The sequence below is a fragment of the Anas acuta genome, chromosome 21, assembly GCF_963932015.1.
Source record: "Anas acuta chromosome 21, bAnaAcu1.1, whole genome shotgun sequence".
In the NCBI taxonomy this organism is placed as follows: domain Eukaryota; kingdom Metazoa; phylum Chordata; class Aves; order Anseriformes; family Anatidae; genus Anas; species Anas acuta.
This window is the reverse complement of record NC_088999.1, coordinates 6,568,928-6,590,347: the sequence shown is the minus strand read 5'-3', so window position 1 is coordinate 6,590,347 and position 21,420 is coordinate 6,568,928. Positions and strand designations below refer to the sequence as shown.

The 21,420-nt window shown below is 56.2% G+C and overlaps 1 protein-coding gene across 4 annotated transcripts in view; it reads left to right on the top strand.

Annotated features, from left to right (window-relative positions):
- LOC137842910 (gap junction beta-5 protein-like) overlaps positions 1–20,259 on the top strand; it is a 165,453-nt gene extending 145,194 nt beyond the window's left edge. For all 4 annotated transcript variants that reach the window (XM_068657566.1, XM_068657567.1, XM_068657570.1 and 1 more), the window contains 3 exons: positions 10,969–17,650; positions 17,776–17,908; positions 18,709–20,259. In XM_068657566.1, coding sequence (XP_068513667.1) covers positions 18,733–19,914 — 1,182 coding nt within the window. In that variant the 5' untranslated portion in view covers positions 10,969–17,650; positions 17,776–17,908; positions 18,709–18,732 and the 3' untranslated portion in view covers positions 19,915–20,259. The remainder of the gene's footprint in view (positions 1–10,968; positions 17,651–17,775; positions 17,909–18,708) is intronic.
- The last annotated feature ends 1,161 nt before the right edge of the window (positions 20,260–21,420 follow it).

Sequence of the window (21,420 nt, the reverse complement as noted above, 5' to 3'; positions counted from 1 at the left end):
GCTCCCGTGCTGAAAACCTCCCCAAGTCCCGCACTGCGCAGGGATCGGAGACCCCGGGGACAGCCCAAGGCCACGGGGAAGGTCACGGCAGACCTCGGAATTGAGATTTCATCTTCTCGAGCCGTTCGATGCTTTGCTCTCAAAGCCATCCTTCATCCTTCCTAAGGGAAGGCGCCGCCTCGCCCAGCGGCGCACGGAGCTTTTCATACCCGCGGTATCAATCTCCGTGAGGGAAGCACTTTTATATTGAAGATCTGATGGAGGAATAAATTCCCATAGAAGTAGGAAGCAGAAGCTAATAGGCTCTTTCACAATAAAAGAATAGATCTGCTGACAAAGGCATTTCCAGGGCATCAAAATAAACTGTATTTTTTGCAAAGCCAAGGGCTCCTCCAGGGCTCCTTCACCTCTGCAGGCAGCTCAGCCACAGCCGGCCCCGGGAGGCTGGGACCTGGCTCCTGATCCCACCCAGGGGTTACCCCAAGCTGTCACCCATGCGGAGCCATCCCATGCGTGCTGCATCTCGGCTCAGTTACCTTTGCTCCTAAGCTTTGGTCTGGTTTAATTTCTGATTTCTTTTATCCTGGCACATTCCTCTGATTCCCTTTGCTGGCTTTCACTTTGCTTTTTTTTTTTTTTTTTTTTGTGGGATTGTTTTGCTTTTTTTTTTTTTTGAGGGCATCGTTTGCCCTGATTCTTGATCCCCAGCAGCACCCTCCTGCACCAGGTATGGGGTCTCGGTGCCCCTGCGTGCCCCTTCCCAGCTGGGGCTTTGCCTCGGGCACCCCGCCTGGGCTGTCCCAGCTCGAGCCTTGGACTGTGGCCCCTGTTCCCCTCCCTCTGCCCCAGGCAGACCCCGTTTCCCCTGTCCCACTGCTCCCAAACTCAGGGCACTTCTCCCAGCACCTCCCGTGCACGGCGCTGCTGCAGCAGCATCAGCATCACCCTGGCGTTGGGAGCCATCTGCCCATGGGGCCGGTGCCTGGTGCCCAGCTCTCTTCTTCATTTCCCCTTTTGAAAAAATATGCGTTAATTTGTCTTTTCAATCAATTGATTTTCCAGTTAAAACTGCTCTCTGCCTGCCCTTGATTCACACCCTCCAGGAAAATAAGCCCTATAAAAGAAATGGATACCCCCATTGCTTAAGAGACTAAAATTTACTGAAGACTTATGCGCTCCAGTCCCCAAAGGGGGCGAGAGGAAATGATTTGTTCAATTAATTATAAATGTTTTAATTTAAATGGCTAATGTAGAAGATAGTCAGATATAAAACAGCAAACTACTGAAGTGTTTTATGGGTCCTTAAAGACCACTAAATGCTTGTTCTGATTCTGCTAAGATCACTCAAATGACTTTTCTTCCTGCGCTCAGGGTAGGGTGCAGGGGGAGGCAGAGGGGGAGGCGCAAAGGGGAGAGATTTCCTCTTGTATTTTACATACCTCCGGGCAAGTTGTGATCAATGTTTGCCGATTCATTTCTTTGGAGCTGGAATTTGCCTTTGAAAAACAGAAATGTGTCCTGTACAGTGGAGAGGTGAAAAAAAAAAAGAGAACAAAGCACAAGCAATCGTGCTGGGTCAAGGTCGGTGCCTTGCAGCAGGAGCAGCCCCGCACCTGCTGCATCCCTGGTGTCCTCCCTGATGCCTCCCATAGCCCCAGCTGCAAAAAACAGTGCTGCCTTTAATTGCAAAGTGCAGATAATTCATGTGTAATCCAGCGAGGCCCTACGTGTCTCACCAGGAGTGTGCCGGTTTGTACAGGAAGCCTCCCCAACCTGCCCTCTGTCTTGTCAGAAGCTATCGGCTGCAGAAAGGTGGAATTATGAGGCTTATTGTGGGAAGAAATACTGCATGAAAGGAGGAATCCCCAAAGGGGAGTTTTCTGAGGGCATGGGAGGGAGAAGGAGCGTGTCTGTGTGCACGTGTGTCTGTGTAGGAGCAGGACAGGCACAGGGAACCTCGCGGTGCTGCCACTCATTCTCCTTCCTGGTTCCTATTTTGGTGCTGGGAAGGAGCAGACATGGACTGGGAGGAAGCAAACTCAGGCTCACCAAGCACATCGTCTCGTTTTGTTTCTCCTTTCTCCTCTCCTTCTTCAAACTGCCCTGCCCTGAAAAGCATTTTCCTGGAGTTCTCAGCGTGTTGACCCCTGAAGCTTCGGAGCTATTACCAACTAAACGGCTTCGCTTTCCATGCCTCAGCAAAATCCTCTGCATCCAGCACAACCCATCTCCTCCCAGGCCGCACAAAAACAATTACAGCAGCAAAAGCTTTATACAGCTGTAATTAGGTGTCCTTGCCATGCAGCAGCAGGCTGTGCCCCGGGAAGGGGGTCTTTGGTGAGGAGCAGCTCCGGGTGGGCGCTCATCCGAGTGGGCATCGAGCCCATCCTACCGTGCACCTCGTGCAGTGCTGCCCCTGGCATTAAGGATGTAAACGATTGCATTAAGGGGCATCTAGAAGAGGGCTGGGCTGGGAAAAGAGCCCTGTCCTTGAGCAGAGACCGCGGCATCGGGGGGAGCTGGGGCTGAAAGGTGGGAGAGACGAGAGGTGGCAGGAAAGCAAAGGGAAATGGAGCAGTTACGTTTTATTGAGTGAAATGCAAAAAGTGGGAACGAGCACTAAGAAGCAAATGGGATTTGAGAAATTATTACTTTGGAGATTATTAAAATGGAAATGTTTGTGGCAGAGTGCGGAAATTGGTCTGTAAAAGCGATGCTCCCTTGAACCCGAGTGTCCTTGCGGGAAAGGGACTGATCCCCCTGTGCTTCGGCTGTGCGTGTAGATTTATTCACTCTTATGTCAGTGTTTGGGGCCTTTCTATTAAAAGCACCCTGAAATCCTGTAGAGGTGACATATTTTTCTCTTGCTGGGAGAGGAGCATCACAATGAGCACGGGGAGCTGCCCGGTGCCAAGGGTGCCGGTGGGACCGCGTTGCCTGCAGAGTGCAGGCGTGGGGCTGCTCAGAGCACAGGGGAGCTGCGACCCGTCTTGTTAGAAAGCAGAACGCCTCTCACAAATGGATTTCCAATTTCCCATCCACCTGCTTAGCTGAGACAGATTTCTTGCTTTATAATTACTTTTTGGGTACTTACAGGATCCGGTATCCAGGCAACTTGATGCCTCCTAAATCCTCTCGCAAATCTGTTTGTTGGTTTGTTTGCGGGTTTGGGTTTTTTTTTTTCTGTTGATTTTTAGGTGATGGAAAAACATCAGCCATATTCTTAAAGCTTTTTTCCCTGCTGCTTTCCTTCCCCAAGCCTCCTGGCTGGGCACCATGTCACGTCTCGGGGCTGGGGTTCATGGTGCGGCAGCCCCAGCAGGGCAAGGAGCTGAGCTCATGCCTGGGTGCGCTCAGCCCCGTTTCCAGTAAGGCTCCAGCCAAACCCAGCTCCTGTTAGCACTGCATCTTGGTGGCCAAGCAGCATCCCAAGGCAATGACCAGTGGGAATTCGGCTCTTGGGGGCTCGGCAGCTCTGGGTGTGCAGAAACCTGGGTGAAAGCCACCTGGGAGCCTGTGGCTGGCTGCCGGCACGCTACCAGAAAGCCCAAGCAAAGCCCATGATTAAACCTGTCCCTGCTCAATAAACCATTTGGGCACATGCTCAAGACTGCTTCATTTCAGGTTTTGGGTTGTTTGTTTTTTTTTTTTTTTGGTGCCTTTCTGGACCAGAGCCCGTTTTTAGGTGCTTTCATTAAAAGGGACGGGTTTAATCAGGCAGGCAGCCTCCTCAGCACAGCTCCTCTTACCTTCCCGTGGGAGCTGGACACCGCTGGCCATGCGTGGGCTGTCCCGTGGGGCAGAGAGCTGTGGCCCCAGGAGGTGTCGGGCATCACCCCGTAGCTTTGCTCTGCGCTTTTAGGGGAAGCAGGAGGCATCAGCAGCACCTTCATGGAGAGAGGTCACCCCAGCACCACTCTCAGCAGATGCAGGGCTGCACAGAGACCGAGCATCTGACCTTCCCCTCCTCCTGTTTATTTAAATGTTCATGGACAAATGAAGGAGGAAGAGGGGAGGGGAGGAACAGCAGCATTTGCTGTTGTTTACAGGCCCCAGCAGCCTCTTCATTACCATGCAGAGAGCAGGGGCGAGTCAACGCACCCCACTAAAGGTTACGCATCGAGATGCATTCGAAGGCTCCGACCTCTGTTGTGCAAAGTGTAATTTAATTAACTTTTGCCTGACTGTTCAAACGCTGGAATAATTTGGAAATCTGCATGTGGGTCACCTCCCAGGTGCTTGCTGGATGCCCGTCCTGCCTGGCTCAGAGCCTCGGGGGCATTTTCTTTGTCCCTGTCCCCTCCGGCAGGCCAGGTGTCCTGCGGCACAGTGCACCCGGGCTCCGAGCTCTCGCTCGTGGCCGTGGTGGCAACAATTAGGCCATCAATCAATAAACTAATTCTCCCATTTACAGTCATTAGGGACTGTGGATCTAAGCATCTGCTTTTGCTAATGAGTTTAAAAGTTGGCTAAATATGGCAGGCCTGCTCTCGTGGAGAGGGAACAACAGGAGCTCGATGCGGAATTGGACTCTGGTGAACATGACATCAATTTTAATTACCGAGCTTCCACGGTTTCCTAACTAAGCCAACGTACAGAGGGAAAGGGGCTGCGGGGCGGAGGGAAAGTGCCCCACGGCTACCCCTGCTGCTGCGTGCCCACCTCCATCTTAAGGCAAAGAAAAAGAAGAAGCCAGGAGCCATGCACCTAAATCTTTTCACTTATGCTCCTAACTTTGACAAGTCCTTATATAACCGAAATTAAGCTTCAGCTGTATTAAATCTTCAGTGAGTTAGGCCTGCAGTTATCCTATTCCCTTGAAGATTTAATGAGTGTCCCCGTGCGCCTGAGCCGCCAGTGCCCCGGGCCTGCTCCTCGCAGCGCCTCCCAGCCTGGGGTCACCCCGTGATCCTTCAGGCTGGCTCTTCTTAGGTGGGAGCAAAAAGCAGAGGTGAAATTAAACTTCTCATAGCTCGTCAGTTTTGTGCCTGTTTTATATGATTTACCTGCTGCTGAGATGCCCCCAGGCCGCCCAGCTGGAGTTCCAGCAGCGCACGCGGCACAACGCGTCCCGTTTCCACCGACGAGCGTTTTCTGCTGAGAAAGGTGCTGGGCACCCGGGAGTCCTGGTGCTGGCTGCAGCCACACAGGCGTGCTCAGAGCTGAGCCCTGTTATCTGCCCAAGCCAATGCTCTTCTTCCTCAGAGCAGGCTAACAGCATCCGTCATGAAAGCGAAGCTAGTTTGGAAAGGCAATTACGCAAAGGCAAGTGTGTTTTTAAGACAATGCGGAGCATTTTGAGCAGCAGCCCTGGCAGCTCACCCTCTCACAGCGATGTGTCTCCCCAAAATTTGAGGGTGTGAGCTGCTCCATGCCCTGCCTGCGTGTGCCATCCCTGCACCGTGCCCTGTGCCCAGCCGTGCCATGAAGCGCTCAGCCCGGGAATGTTCTCCGGGGTCTTGCCAGGCAGGGGATGAAAGACTGCTCCGTGCAGAGCTGAGCCCCCGGTCCTCTCAAAGCAGCGCCGTTATTTTCCTGATAGATCTATTTCTGCAGCACACCAGACATCACGTTTTCAGAAATCTCATGTTTCTCGGTGCGGGTTAAAACAGCAGATAAAAGGAGCCATTTGAAAAGTCCTTTCTCCTTTTCTTGTGCGCTCTTCAGTGAGTCAGATTGAGGCATTACCAGCTGTCAGAGGTGTTTTAAGGCCTGGCCTTGTCCGGATAAAAGCAAAGTCCAGGCAGAGGCTTTGGCTTTCAGTTAAGATTTCTGTTCCTGAGCCGTTCCCCCAGCATGTTCCCACGTCCATGCCCTGCGTTGTGCCAGCCGATGGGGACGAGAAGGAACGGGCAGCCCAGTGCTGAGCGTGCTTTTGTTTTAGCTCCTCCGAGGAAGTTTTGGCGAGTTGAAAAGGGCAAAAATCAGCCTTGTATCATAAAGTGTTGTTTTTTTTTCAGTACCTGTAGTAATTTGCTGAACCAGAAAGGTCTTGGCACGGCTGAGGATAATTGCTGCACGTAGGGCACGGCTCCTGGCGCTGCTCCGTGACAGATGTGTGCAGCTGGTGGGGAGAGCAGGATGCAGGAATTCAGATTAATTGCCTGGAAAGGTCAGAGCTGGTTGGGGGCTGGGGTTTCCAGGCTGGGACCCCCAGAAAACAGCCTTAAAAGGGTGAACAAGCACGGCACGTGGGGAAGGCTGGGTGCTGGGTAGAGCTGCCGCAAGCCTCCTTAGCCAGCGCTCTTGATGCTCTTTTTAATACATATATTAAAAGGGTGATAATAAGCAAATCCGTCAGTTATGCAAATGAGTGGCAATTGCATCTTGAAGAGCATCCCACAGTTTAATTACATCATAATTGCAATGTAACACTTTAATTACCATATGCATTACAAAATCATGAGCACTGTTTTTAATCTCTTCGCTAATATTTCAAATCAAACAGATTGCACGGGGCCCGCGCCGCAATCCTGCAAACAGCGGCACCGGCACCGGCCCCGCGCAGCAGCAGCAGCTCTGTGGTGGTGGGCAAGACAGCAAATACGTGGTCGCTCTTTAGAAAGCCAGAATATTTTAAAAATGCTGCAGGATATTCACTGGAGCCACTTGGCTGGGCGCGCCCTGGAGCCACACGGGTCCCCCCACGCCCAGGGATGGCCGAGTGAGGTGGCTGCTCTGGGAAAGGGCTGGGGGGTTGAAAATGGCCCTTTTGGAAGAGGCGGTTTGATGAAATGCTGCCCTTGATCTTTGCTTCCCCTCGCAGCTCAGGAAAATGAATTTCGCATTCTCCTTCTCACCCCCGAGAGGGAAACAATAACGCTTTCTGGAACACAGCTTTAGCCGAAGACTTGTGAATTTGATTTAAACCAGTTTATTTCATAAATATTCCAAGTTTGCACGCTTCCCTTTTCCTCCCATCCAGCTCCTTTCTTTCCCCCATAAAGGGGCATCCAGTAAGTGACTTAAGAAAAATAACAGGCGGGCTTAACCAACGGACTGAAATTCATGCCTGGAGACTCCAGAGGGGACTGCTGGTACACAGTGATGTGTGCGATCAAGTGATGGATGGATGGAGAAGAGCAGACAGGGGAGGTAAAACCACTGCTGTCATTGTGGCCATGCCTTGGCTCCTTCAGCCCCAGCTTTCACTGGGGTGGGCAGTTTGGGGCTCCCCGTGCGTGGCCAAATTCCTGCTCCTTGGTACCAGCAGCCCCATGCTGCCTGCAGGCAGCTGCTGTGGTGTTTGAAAAAGGACAGCACCGACCCCTCGTCCCCTTCTTCTGCAGAGGGGCTGTGATCTGGGCAGGATTTGCAGCACTGACCCCGCTCCCTTCCCTGGCACACAGATCGGGGCTAAAGCCACCGCCGAGCCCTTCGCATCGCCGCCGCTTTTGCTGCGGATCTCTGGTGCGCTTTGCCGTGAGCTGGCAGTGATTTAAAATCATCCTGGGCTAATCCATATAAATTCTTTTAATCGCGGATTTAATCTCTTAAGCACGCAGTAATTAAATTACGCGCCAGCCGGAGCCACACCAACGTAACGCGTGAGGTTCGCGGCCCCGGGGGCAGTGGGGAGAGCTTCGGGATGGAGCCCTGTGACATCTGGGTGGCCATTCCTGAGGTCTTAACCATCATTTCCTCGTTAGTGTTTCCCTATTTGCTTTTCCCACTGCTTTGAGCTGCAGGGAGGGGTTGAGCTCCCAGACAGCCGAGGAGGGCTGGGCACCCGGCTCCAGCAGCATCGCCCTGGGCAGGAGCAGGGGCTGGCCAAGCTCCAGCAGGTTCCTTCCTCATGGTGGAGGCACAGCTCTCACTTTCCTTGTTCCCAGACTCAGAAGGAAGAGGAAACGCAAGGGAGGAGAAGAAAAAGCCCCAGCACCAGCTAAGGGCTGGGGCAGGACCTGGAGCACAGCCCCGTGTCCTGCGTTGCTCTCAGCAAACCGGAGCCAGAGAGCTGCCGAGCTCCCGGACAACTTGTGATCATCTGCGCCTCTCCTTTGCTCCGCTGCAGCCGTCCTCTTTCACCCAGCTGGACAGAGCCGTGCGTTTTAATGGGCTGGCATTAACGGAGGGAAGCGCTGTGACACGAGCAGCACATTAAGAGATTAAACTTTGTGGTGGGAAGGGGGAAGCAGAGATGAACTGCTGGGTGGAGAGCTGACTGGCTTCGGGATTGTGACAATTACCGTACTTAATATTTTTTAACATTAAGAGCCAAATAGGGGCGTATATTTAATTCATTAAAACAGTGTGAAGTAGCTCCCTCCATCCCAGCGCAGTTAATCGGTGCTCTATGGAGAAGTATCAGGGAATAAGTGTCTCCTAATGAAAGGGTCCCTGTAAGGTCAGCCTGCCGCTTGTTAGCTAATCGGAGACTTATTTGTTTTGCAAATTGCTCTCCCATTTTGAACCGCTGTGCAGTAATTTCCATGGCGGGGAAGCAGGAGAGAGTTCACGGGGCTGTTCTTGAAGCCCTCAATCTGTCACTGGGAGGAGGATAAAAATAGCCAGGAAAAGAAAAGGAGCAGGCTGCTGGGGCCGTGCCAGGCGTCCAGCCCTGCGCTGCGCAGCCGGGGACGTCGGGAGGTGGCGGTGGCACCATCCTGCACGTGCCCAGGTCCCCTGCTCCTGCCATCCCACGGTGAAAACCACATTTTTTCTACACTGAAAACCACATTAACTGCGGTTTTACAGACGGAAGAAACCAAAATGCTGAGAGCAGCAGGCTCCGATGGAGGCCACTATGTGGGGAGGCCATTGCACGCCTGACTTTTTCCAGCAAAAATACAGAGTGATGCCTAAATTGGGCTGTCATCCTTTTCTCAGCAGTCCACCAGCTCCAGTTCAGCATTGCCCCCCTCTCCGGGCTGTGTGCGGCGGGGGCCCAGCGACCTTTATTTCCCAATGTCATAGGTGAAAAATAGCCTTTGCTTTAATTTCCCCCTAACGTAATGTAGAGTAAGGGAACCTTCCAATGAGGCGAGGCAGATTTTATTTTTTTTTTCTCAAATGTCATGGAAATGGAAGAATTTCAACAACTGTATTTGTGCGCAGGAGAGGTGGAAGCAGGTTAAGTGTCCAAGGCTGCACTGATTGCAGCGAGACAGGGCAGCGAGCCACCCTGCTCTCCACGGGCACGTTTCCCTTCAGCATCTCCCCCAGAGGCTGAAGCATCCCCAGCATGCCATGAGCTGGGTGTCCACAAGCTCTAAAACCCTAAAGGGAAAGAGGTGAGTGAGAGGATGGAGCACGCAGTCCCTGGTGCCAGGGAGAGATCGGTGCCGGCTCCCCAAACACAGCGCATCCTCTGCAGGAACCTTTGGGGCTGCTTCTGGGATGGATCCTGCCAGCGGATGGGTCCTGCACCCACTGACACGGTGGGAATTGGCTGCGCCCGCCCGGTTCTTCCTCCTCCCCGAAATTAGCGGTGGTCATGTTGAGTTTGTGCGGTGCTGGGATCTGGTTAATTCCTGCAGGTTTGTAAGGACTGGAGAGAGCCAAGCCTGAGACGGAGCCTTCTGGTCGCAGACAGGAGGAATGAGCACCACCAGGTGAGGTTGGTCGCTCCCAGGCTTTCGTGGGTCCCAGCTCTGCTCGCTCGGCTTTGTCGGTACCGAAGGACGGCAGGCGGCAGCCCCGGGGGACATCGTGGCACCGTAACCCACGGGGTCTCGCTTCTCTCACAAGGACTGGAGTCTGGGGCAGAGTTGCCCGAGGACTAAAGGGACTCAGTCTCTCTCAGGAGAACAAACTGGGGGGATTTTTAAACCCCGGTGACCAAAATTTCCTCCCAGAACCCCTCTTCCTAGAGCACAACCTCCGGTGCCAACACAGACACATCTCCACTGCCTGTGGCCATCCGAGGGGATTTGTGATTCCCACACCAAGCGTGAGCCAAGGCTGATCCTCCTCGGCATGCGAGACCTGCCACGACTCCACACCTGCCCGTACAATTCCAGGCTCCCCAAGCCTGAAATCCACCACGGCGGGGTCGTGCCCCGCAGCTGCACCACCATGCCCGCGCGACGCCGGGGCCGCCGGCATCAAGGGCAGGCGGAGGAAAGGCTTCGCCTTGATCCGGAGGGATAAGAATAGCGAGCGGCAGGCGGCGGCCGGTGGGGTGCAGATGAAAGGCGGCCGGCTCGCGAGCTGCCCCCGCTTTCTTCCAGCCGTAATTGCCTGCCGATGAGTGTCGCACTCCACCAAAGCCCAGGGCACGGCGAGGCCAAGGCTCCGGGCTCTCCGTCAATGAGCGGGGAGGCGGGGAGGATGCTTTGATCCCGCTCTTCTTCCTCCAAGCCTCGAGGAGTTGCGAGGCTGCGAGGAACGCGGCGCTTGGTACTCCGGCTTTTTGGGGACCGGCTGCTGCTCTGCCGTTTTGGGAGGGCTCTGGACGGCGTGGTGCTGGGTGGTGGTGCTCAGCCTGCCGCTCTCGCAGGAGGCACTGCCCCAAATCACAAAGCCAACATCCCCGAGCACATTGCAGCCCCCAGCCGCGTGGCTCTTTGTGATGGCAGTCACCGAGAACGCTGCGAGGGCTGAGCTACTCCGTGTGCAGGCGGTAATTAGATCAGTAATTAGGGATGGCTTGGAGCTGCTGGCTCCGTATCTGCTTTGAACCCTTCTCCAGGCTGCTGGGCAGCAGGAGGCAGGGCGGCAGGGCTGGCGGAGCAGACGGTGCTGGACGTCCTGGCTCTGGTGGTGCGAGTCCTCCAGGAGCGAGGCACAGCACAACCATCACTGCTCACATCTGCAGACCATCCTGGTGGCATTTCTCTCATTAAACTCAGCTTTAAGAGCATCCTTGGAAGGGCTGAGTGGCTTCTGGTGGCTTCTGCTCACAGACATCCTGGATTACTGGGGCCCTGCGAGGCATTGTAGTGCCCTAGCATCGAGATTTTCCAAAGCCAGCAGCCGCATCGGGGTGCCGTGGCCTCTGACTTCCCTGTGTGTTTTTTTTTTCAGGTGCTTTTCTGCCTTTGCTTTCATTAATTTGCCACACACACAGCATAAGGAGGCTCGAAGCTTCATCTCCAGCCGCGGCAATCCAATACTTGCCCAGCAGAACCCACCTGGAGAGCGTGCTCCGACGGCCAGCAAATTGTGGAGAAATTCACTGCATCCTTCAGAGCAAGAAATTATCCTGGAGTGGAAGTTATGGCTCTGGCAGCCTTACAGATACAGAAAAAAAATCCGAAATATAAAGGGTGGTTAAGGCAGGAGATTTAACGGGTGCACTAAAAACCTGTGAGCAGGAAACACCTCAATCTGGGAGAACTTCGGCTGTGCCTTTTCCCTTTACATGAAGGTGACCTGGCAGTGGTGTCCGAAGGAGATGAAAGGCAAAACCTACAGCCACGGGGTTTGGAAGAGCCAACAAGTGCCAGAAAAGGCAAGGGAGCAAGGGGAAGGGGCCTGAAATGTTGGGAAGAGAGTGGGAGCAGGCAGGGGAGGAGGCAGACACTCAAGACCCCTCCAAAGGGCATTTACCGGAGTGAAAATGCGTAAACGTTCCCCAGAAATGCCAGGCTAGGGAATGAGCGCTGCAGGTTTTCTCCTGTTTTTAGGAAATGCCAATATGGGATGGGAGTTTGGGGAGGGTCTCAGAGGCAAAAGGTCAGCTTGGACAAATTTCTGAGCCCGAACTAAAATCGGAAAGGGGCAAACCAGTTTGCTCGCCGATTTGCCAGGCAAAGCCGCTCCAGCTTCAGATGGCGGCTAATTAAAGTGCTGACATTTTCAGACACAACGATGCAAAGTCTCTTGCCGCAAGCCAAGTCTGGGCCCTTTTCAGAGTTCAGTTCATCAATTTGTTGCCCAGAGGGCCCGGGAGCAGCACGAGCAAGCCAAGCAGGCTGAGAGGGATTTTTGGTCTGGTGTTTTTCCTAGGGTGCGAGCAAGCTTTTAGCCTTTGGAAGAACTGCAACGCTCCCCAGCACCTCTCACCTGTGCGAGCAGAGCAAGGTGAAGCCTGGCCATGCTGCTTTGAAGCAGCCACGTTTCCAGAAGGCTGGGGGGGCTTTTTGGGGGATCTGAAGGCAGCGGGGGGCTGCGAGCGGTGCCGTGCCATCTGCCTGCTGACACCGCGGAGGGGAGACGCGGGCTGCGAGCACGGGGCTGGCTGGAAGAGAGCGAGCTGCAATCAAGAGCCATATTGTGGCTGTTTGACTTCCTGCACGATGCATAATTTAGGAGACAAAATGCAAAAGTCAGCTCGGCTCAGCGGGGATTCGGGAGTTGATTTGGGGGAGTGTAGGAGAGGAGACGCCGTCCCTGTGATCGCTCGGTGCGGGAGGAGGCTGACAGGTGATGGGGAGCAGTTGGAAGAGGAACGATCCTGGCTCATCCTGGTGCTTTTAGGCAGGCTCCAGCTCCGGCTGGCGATGTCAGCTCATGGGGTACTGCTGCCAGCTGGCTTTTTGGTGCTGGGACGTTCAGCATTTCCCCAGGCTGTTCCCAGGAGGGGCCCCTCCTGCGGTGGCCTCGGGGATGCTGCAGCGAGATGAATAAATGGTGATGTGCTCAAAAAACAGCCAGGCGAGGGGGAGAAGGAGGCACGGGGGGCACCTGGAGGTTGGTGGGCTGCTGGGGAGGGGACATTGATTAGGGCAGGGGAGAAACAGCTGGAATAAAATAGCGGGGTGGCTGCAAGCACTGCCCTGTGGCGAAATGCTGGCATGGGGATGGGAGCACTGGGATGCACTGGTGGGGGCATTTCAAGGCAAATCATCCCATGAGCAACCCTTTGGGGCCAGCAGGATGGCATGTGGCAGCCGGGATCTGCTCTTCTGGGGTTACCAGTGCCCTGAGACCCTGCATCGGATGCGTCCCCCAGCAGCTTTGGGCTTTGAGCTTGCTTTAACGCCCCGCTCCTCCTCACCATGGCTCGGGCAGGGCACCTGGGTTTATGTGAACCAAGAGCAGCTGCTTCCAGAAAGCCTCCTCCAAAGCCAGCACCAGCCCTTCACCTTCCTGCAGCACAAATTTGGGAGGTGAAAGGAGGCTCCCAGGGCGAGCCAGACCTGACTTGGTGCTGCGGTGCTCCTGGAGCACAGATGTCAGGGGCAAAACTCCCCCAGGACAGGCAGCTGCAGCGCTCCTGCTGCGGCCAGGGGCAGCTGAGCCGCAGGGAGCCGTGAGCGGCTGTGCAAGGTCCAGCCTGCAGCTCCTCGGAGAATAAATAACCCCACGCCAAGCTCTGCGTGAGCTCAGCTCGGAGGCCACGCGCCGTGAGCTCCTGCAGCACTGCCCGGCCGCCGCGCTCCCCCCGGGGCAGCAGCGCAAGGTTGGAGCGAGGGCTGAAGGTGAGCTCGCGTCCTCGCCCAGGCACAGACATTTTCTGCTCTGTCATCCTGAGTTTTCTGCTCTGCTTTGCCAGATTGTTCCAGGGGAAGCCGGGGAAGGTGCTGGCGCCGCACGGCGCGTTCTTCCAATGCCATCTAGTGTCTGGCCGCAGCCCCGGCCGGCTGCGTGGTGGCACCAACCCTTATTTATGGCAGAAAGAGCTTGGAGGGCCAACGGGCTGCTCCGGGTGGTTATTAAAAGCAGCACCTGCAGCCTGGATAACTAACCGGTGGGTGCACAGGTTGGGTTTGATTATTTTTTTTTCCTATCGCTTCCGTTTTGCAATAAAAGCTCACCCCAGCAGGATGGATGGCGAGGATCCGATGGCGTGCCCGGGGTGATTAAAGCCTCGCAGCCTTCCGCCGTTTGTGTTGTAGCCCCAACATCACCTGGGGCTTAATCACTCAGGAAAGTGCTGTCATGCCTTATCGTCACCGTATTGGGAGCACGACCTCCTTCCCATTTAGCTGCCATTTCCAAATAATACGACTTGCCAGGGGACAGGCATGACTCAGGAGGCTGGTAATAGGATATAAAGACTTTGACCCGCAGGTTGGCCATTCGGACGCTGCCAAGGGCAGCAGCAAGGGCAAAGATGTTGCTCACACGACGATTATTTTGCCAAACAACCCAATACAAAAATAACCCGGCCCCTTTGTGACAACCAGCAGGGTCTGAAGGCTGGGTTATTCGTGTTTTGAAAGCACCCCTGAATGCCGACCCCTCTCTACCTGAGTTTTAGGATCCGATAACTGCCCATGGCCCTGAGCTTCGCTTGCCATCACTGCAGGGACCTGTCTGGACACACTGGGAGCTCGTAGATCTGTCCTGGCAGGGGCGATGTGCCCCAGCAGCATCCCCCTCTGTGCCCCTGACATGCTTCCAGCACACAGCAAGCTTCCACAGGACAGCATTCCTCAGCACCCTGCTGGCCTCGCGCCCTCCTCTCCATCAGCTGCAGTGATTTAGGGCAGCACTGACCTCGCTTCCATCCTCGGCCACCAGTGACCGTGCGAATTTATCTCCTCGGTAGCAAACCGCCTCACCCAGTCCGCTTGATTCCATGATTAATTAAGCTCTCACTAGAGATGAGGTTGCTCCCTCCAAACACGCTTATAGATATTAGCAGACGAAGGGGGCCTGGCTGTGTGAGATGGCTGCAACCAGGCCGTGCCGTGGAGAGGTTGCCAGGGCACAACTGCAGCAGAAACGGGGCTGCTGCAAACCCTCTGCTTACCGAACCTCAGCGCCTTCGTGCTGCAGCTCCCTCCTCATTAGCACACTGCCCTCACCCCGCTGCTCCTCCAGCCAGGTCTTTAATTGCCGTCAGCCTCATTAGCAGTGCCGCCTCCTCACCATTCCCTTTAATCGTGGGCTCCCTCCTTCCCCAGCCCCTGGAGCGCTGCGCGGAGCGCGTTGGGTGAGAACCTTCCAGGGCCTTTTGGGATCCATTAAAACGGGGCTGAAGCCCTCTTGCCACTGCTTTGGGGTTCCCACTGGGGTTCCCAGGTGGCCCTGGGCTTTTTGCAAGGATCTTAAGGTGTACGCAGCGAGCTGAGGTCCTGACCACCCATGGGAGCCCCAGGGTAGGTGAAAGCCTCCTGCAGGGCAGCACTGGGGGCAGCAGCAGCAGGGCTGGGCTAGGCACAGAGCACCTCGCCGCTCAATTCGGCTGCACCAGCTCTGGATGCTCACCGGCTTTCCCAGGGATTTAGGCAATATCCAGCCAGCTCCACGTGTTTGCCTTTCGCTAATCTGTTTGCTTTTTTTTAATTGTCTGCAAACAAGGTGCCGCCTTCTTCGCATAACAAACGCATCGGGCGATGCCAGCAGGGTGGCCACCCCGTGCACCCAGCGACCCCACTCGCAGGTTGGTGTGGGACCATGCCCCTTTCTGCTCTCAGGACCTGGGTTTCCTCAGGAAGTCCCCATTTTCCATCATTTCTCCCCACCTGCCTCTCCCCACCATGCTGACGGATGGCCACCAGGGTCCGGAGAGCACCACGAGCTCGGAGCCCGGCGCCGCTTACACTCCATAATTTCCCCCCCCAGCCTGTTTTGCTGGATTTATCCAGCATCAATAATGGGATTCTGCCCTACTAAAAAGCACCTGCGTGCACCAGCGCTGAAAGCAGAAGCGATTCCCGCTGAGTTGGTGTGTAAAAGCCTTTGCAATCATCTCGTGCTGCAGACCTGAAGGACGGTTTAAATACGAGGCTCTTTAATAAGATGAAAACAGCCTTTCCCCACCGGTACTCTGCCTGCTTTTTCATGCTCTGGGAATCCTCTGGTCAATGCCGGGCCAGCTGCTGGTGTGCTGAGGGGTTTCCCTGGTGTCCCACCGTGTCCTGCACCATCCTCACAGCACCGGGGAGGGGGCAGCAGCTCTGTGCCAGCCCCCAGCCCGCCCAGGAGCAGCTGCTGGCTGCAGGTATTTGGGCTGTATCCCCCCCAGACTTCCCTAGCTTGGCTTCTTTAAAAAATAAAAATAAAATAAAATAAATCAATCACCACAGGTGGTTTCAGATGGGTAAAAGTGAAGAAGGGGGCTCAGGACCCACCTTTGCTGGGTGCCCTGTGGAGTTCCTGGGGTTCGGGGACCTTGCCAAACAGGAGGTGCTTGCCCTTCACAGCACCATCACCAAATGCTTTTCCTTCCTTGAATATCGTTTCTAATCCAGGCAAAATAGCTCCCAAAACTGTGCTGGCAGCACTGATGCTGCTTGCTCAGGGGGAAAGGAGCTCCGGCGGCCTCACCTATGGCAGAGGACAGCGCCGTGCCTCGGTGTGTGCGGCAGGAAGATGGGCAGAACCGCGCACCCACCGCCTCGCAGGGCTCCCTCCGCCGTGTGATTCATGCCAGGAGCTCGCTGGGTGGCTGCGGGATGAATGACGCTATATAAATGCAAAGCGTTGTTAATATTTCATGCGGTAGTGAAAGTGCACAACTGGGGCTCGTTCCTGCAAGATGAAGTGCTGCCGTCGGCGTGCCACCTCCCCGGCCCCGAGCTGCTTTCCTCCAGCAGAGGGTGCAGCCTGGGGCAGCTCCGTGCCCTAAAAAACAAATCTGCAGCAAACTGAAGCGGGAGAGGCAGCTGTGGGATGCCACCATCCCTAATGGGCATCCTTCTGTCCTGTTCGGGGATGATGCAACAGTCCCATCCCTTCCCTGCTTGCACAGGACATCCACCTGACGTGGCCGTGACTGCCCAAAAGAGAGGGTTTTAACCCAGAAAGCAGCAAGCCATGAGAACCTCTTTGGATACCTGCAAGCCTGGGGCACAGGGTCCCTGCTGGGTGCTGTGGGACGAGGGGGCTGCCCTGGGATCCCACTCCCAGGGGGGCTGGGAGCCCCCTTCCCATCACAGCCACTACACCGGCGGGTTAAAAAAAAAAAAAAAAAAGTAAAATAAGAAAAAAAAGGGGCTTGTTTGATTTGAAACTGCAGAACTCTTCCCTGGAGCCATCGGCAAACAGTGGTAATTTACTTTACAGCTGTTTAGATTTGTTTCTCTCATTTTTTTGTAAAACCCAGCGGAATTGCAAATGAAACGTGTGTTTGCTCCTCAGATGGCTCGGGCTCTACGTGAGCTCTCGCACCCCACGCAGCAGCAGCCGCTCCCCGGACCCCCACCCACCCGATCCCTGCGCCCGCGGTGCCCCGGGGGGGGTCAGGCCTCAGAAATTGGCTCCTGTGGGAGGGGGTCCCCGTCCTGGGGGGGTCCTGGGCTCTGGGATGGGGGTGACGGGGAGAGGACTTGCACCGGCTTGCAGCACAGGTATAGGGAGCGTGGAGAAGGTGGTTAATTAATTCCCAGCGAAATAATCAGCTGCCACCTACACATCAGAAGGCAGGGAGGGAAAAACGCTCTTATTAAAGCATTGGCACGGTGCAAAGTCTGAGTAAAAGGGGATTACGAAGGGTGGGGTTTGGCTCCCGGGGCTTTGGCCACGTCACCCCCTGGGGGTCCAAGCGAGGAAGATGGGGACGGGAAAGTGACACCCATGGCTGCCACCTGTCTGGGGGACCCTGGTGTCCCCAGGGCAGCTGGGGACAGGCATCCCCGAGCCCCTGCCCTTCCCCGTGGTGGTGCAGGATTGGGTCCCACGCAGCGGGGCAGTGCTTGGCCTGACGGGACACGCAGGGATCTGCCTCGAAGCCTGTCCCTTCCCCCGGGAATCTCCTCCTCGCTCCCAGGAGCCCCAGGGTGACTCACGCGGCACCTCGGCACCGGGCGATGCGCTCCTGCCGCGGGCGAGCACCGAGCGAGCGGCGGCCTGGCCTCTGCTGGGACATCCCCAGGTAAGGGACGGCCCCAGGGGCTGGGGGATGCCCCCCCCTGCAGCAGCCCCCATCCCTGGCAGGCAGGGGGGGCTGGGGGGGGTCTCCCACCCTGGGTGCGCACGGCTGAGCTCGATGTGCCGCAGGGCGACCGGCGCTCCCTGGGCTGCTGCCGTGAGCTTGCACGGGGAAGGTGAAAGCTGGATTTTGAGTCCCCAGTCCTGAGTCCGAGCCTCCCTGGCTCTGTTCAACCCCGTGGATCGAGGCAGCGAGCTCCAGGTACGTGCATGGGATCGTGTTGGGGGGTCCCCACCTTATGGGCCAGCCCCACAAGCACGGGTATTGGGCGGCACGGGCTGTGCCGAGCAGCAGGATCCGTGTGGCACTGCCAGAAGGGTGAATCCTGTTATTTTATTGATAGAGAAGTTGTTTAAGGAGACTTGGTGCCAAACAGCCCCAGGAGTCCTGCTTGGCCAGAGACCCACTCTGTGCACAGCGGGTTTATCGGGGTCGATGCATGCCAGGGTCGAACTGTTCGGGGTCCTGGGGCTCCTATGGACTGAGATTATCTGAGCTGATGAAATTCGGTGATAGTGCAGGGTTGGTGCCGGGCTGGTGCTGTGCTGCGGGGCGGGGGGGAGCGGAGGAGCTGTCAGATTCCAGCGATGGGAGAGGACGACGTGGCGGTGCGGTGCTGCCGGCTGAGTCACGCCCTGGCCTGCTCCTGTTTGTTGTGCCGAGCCCGGCAACGTAAGAAAAAAGAAATAAAACAAATAGCTGGGCAGCCAGGCGAGAGATGGGGAGGATAGCATGGGACAGGGGGGGGCTGAGCTGGGCATGGACCATGGCGGGATGTGGCTGAAGGACTTTGCATGGTCCCCGAGTCCCTACAGATGGGGACGGAGCCCTGCAGGGGGATTCCTCAGCCTTAGGTCAGTGCTGGGCACGTTTCGGTGTCTTGGGGCACATTTTGGTGCCTTGGTGCATGTTTTGGTGCCTTGGGGAACACAGCTGCTCAGATGGGGACGTCCTGCTGCTTTTAGGGACAGCCGCTGTCACCGTGTCCTCTCTCTGCCTAGATTAGCTAACAGGACCAGGGGACCATGAACTGGGGGGTATTCGAGGGGCTCCTCAGCGGGGTCAACAAGTACTCCACGGCCTTCGGCCGCATCTGGCTCTCCCTCGTCTTCATCTTCCGCCTGCTGGTCTACGTGGTGGCGGCTGAGCGCGTCTGGAGCGACGACCACAAGGACTTCGACTGCAACACGCGGCAGCCCGGCTGCACCAACGTCTGCTTCGACCACTTCTTCCCCGTCTCCCACATCCGCCTGTGGGCCCTGCAGCTCATCCTGGTGACCTGTCCCTCCCTGCTGGTCATCATGCACGTGGCCTACCGCGAGGCCAAGCAGCAGAGGCGCCGGGCCGCCGCGGGGAGCGACTACCGCTGCCTCTACCCCAACCCTGGCAAGAAACGGGGTGGGCTGTGGTGGACCTACCTGCTCAGCCTCATCTTCAAGGCCGGCGTGGACATCATCTTCCTCTACATCTTCTACCGCTTGTACAGGAACTACACCCTGCCCTCCGTGGTGAAGTGCGAGCTGCCCCCGTGCCCCAACACCGTGGACTGCTTCATCTCCCGGCCCACCGAGAAGAACATCTTCACCATCTTCATGGTGGTCACCACCTGCATCTGCATCGCGCTCAGCCTGGTCGAGGCCACCTACCTGATCGGCAAGAGGTGCTGCGAGTGCCTCCAGGCCCGCAGCGGGGAGAGCTGCCAGCACAGCCGGGACTGCGTGCTGTCCTGCGCTGAGCCTGAGGACACAGAGGGGCAGGGTATCCCCCCGGTGGACTGCAAGCCCCCCACAACCTCCATCCCCACAGCCTCCATCCCCAAAACCTCCAACCCCACAGCCCCCATCCCCACGACCTCCATCCCCAAAACCTCCATCCCCACAGCTTCCATCCCCACAACCTCCATCTCTACGACCTCCATCTCCACGATTTCCATCCCTACCACCCCCATTCCCACGACCTCCATCCCCACAGCCCCCATCCCCACAATCTCCGTCCCCACGACCTCCATCCCCACAGCCCCCATTCCCACAGCCCCCATCCCCACAGCCTCCATCCCCACAGCCCCCATCCCCACAGCCTCCGTCCCCACGACCTCCATCTCCACAACTTCCATCCCCACAGCCCCCATCCCCACAGCCCCCATCCCCACAGCCTCCGTCCCCACAGCCTCCGTCCCCAAGCCCAAGCAGGAGCAGGTTCCTCCCTAGGGCTGCCCATAGCCACGTGCCTGCCCCAGCCCCTGCTCCTCCAGGTGGGACCCTTCAAAGTCCTGGTCGTGGGAGTGCACCATGGAGCTGGGGTCAGCCTCTTCCCTCCTAGGGGCAAGGCGCTTTGCGTTATTCTGATGAATTTAGGGTAAAAGGAGGTGCTGGAGGACGTGTGGGTGCTCTCTGAGAGCCAGCAGGCGCTGCAAGGTGAGGGGCAGACAGCTCCATGGCAGCTGGGAGCCAGCACCGAGCGCTGAGCCTGAGCCTGTCCCAGCTGGGGCTGGCATAGCCAATCCTGAGTGTATCCCTGCAGTGAATAAAACTTTCTGTCTCTACGACATGACAGTCAATTTGGTGGTTTTCCTGCTTTTGGGGCACAAAACTGCATGGGAGATCTTGTGCCGAGAGGGGAGCAAGGATCGTGTCACCCCCTGAAACACATTGTCCCCACTGCCAGCAAGGGGCTCGTCCTCGTGTCCAGGACCCAGATGCGGGCCACAGCACTGAGCAAGGTGGACAGCTTCTTTAGCCCCCTCTAATCACAGTCTCTATAAAAAAATAATAAATTCTTGATGACTGAGTGGGACAAGAGCATGTGCTCGGCAAGGCAGCGTGGGGCAAGGAGCTGGGCTGGGAGAGCCCGCTGTGGGCTGCTGGCTCTTCCTGCAAAGCCAGAGAAAAACACCCGAGTGAAACAGGCAAATAAAGGAGAGGAAAAACACCCCAGCCATTGATTAAACAATAACATTAAATGGCAGAATATGATCTCGTTTATTGCTGTAATATGTCGCGTTCTGCCGTGACTCAGGCTGCTCTGCAATTTCTAAGGCCATCAACAGTAACTGAACATTAGCTGGAATGAATAATTAACAATAATTTCATGGCGAATGCACTCATAAGTAACATTAACATCGAACAAGCAGCTCGATCTGTTACTGGTTTCGCTGTATTTAGAGGGTGCAATTATTATTTTTGCCATGTGCACAGAAAGCCCCGGTGCTCGCTGTGTTTGCTGCTGAGAAAAGGCACGGGGGGGATGCCAGCACCCGGCCCTTCAGAGCGGGTCTTTGCTCAGCAGCCCCCCCATAGCAGCTCCTGCACTTTGCAGCACCTCTGACCCTGAACCTGGTCTTGTCCGAGCCCCGAAACCGATCTCACCGGAGCCCCTGCCTCTGCAAAGTGGAGCCCCAGTGTGCCGGGGGGATGTGGAGGGACCCCCATGGCCAGGAGCCACAGGGGGCCACCAGCCTGGCCACACACAGGGTGGGGAAGCATGGGGGGGGGGGGGCTCTGCCACCAGCCTGGGACCCCCTGAGCACCCAGCAGCTCCTTGCGCCAACAGCGGTGAGTTTGGAGACCCTCGGGGTAATGAATGCAGTGAGTACAGGTGGGTTCCTTCCACCTCTTTTAAGGGGATTTGTTCTGATCTCTGGCTTCCCTCTGCCCTCTCTCCTTGCCGGATCATCCACCGGAAAATTTTCCTTCAGTGTCAGAGGATTGAAGCCG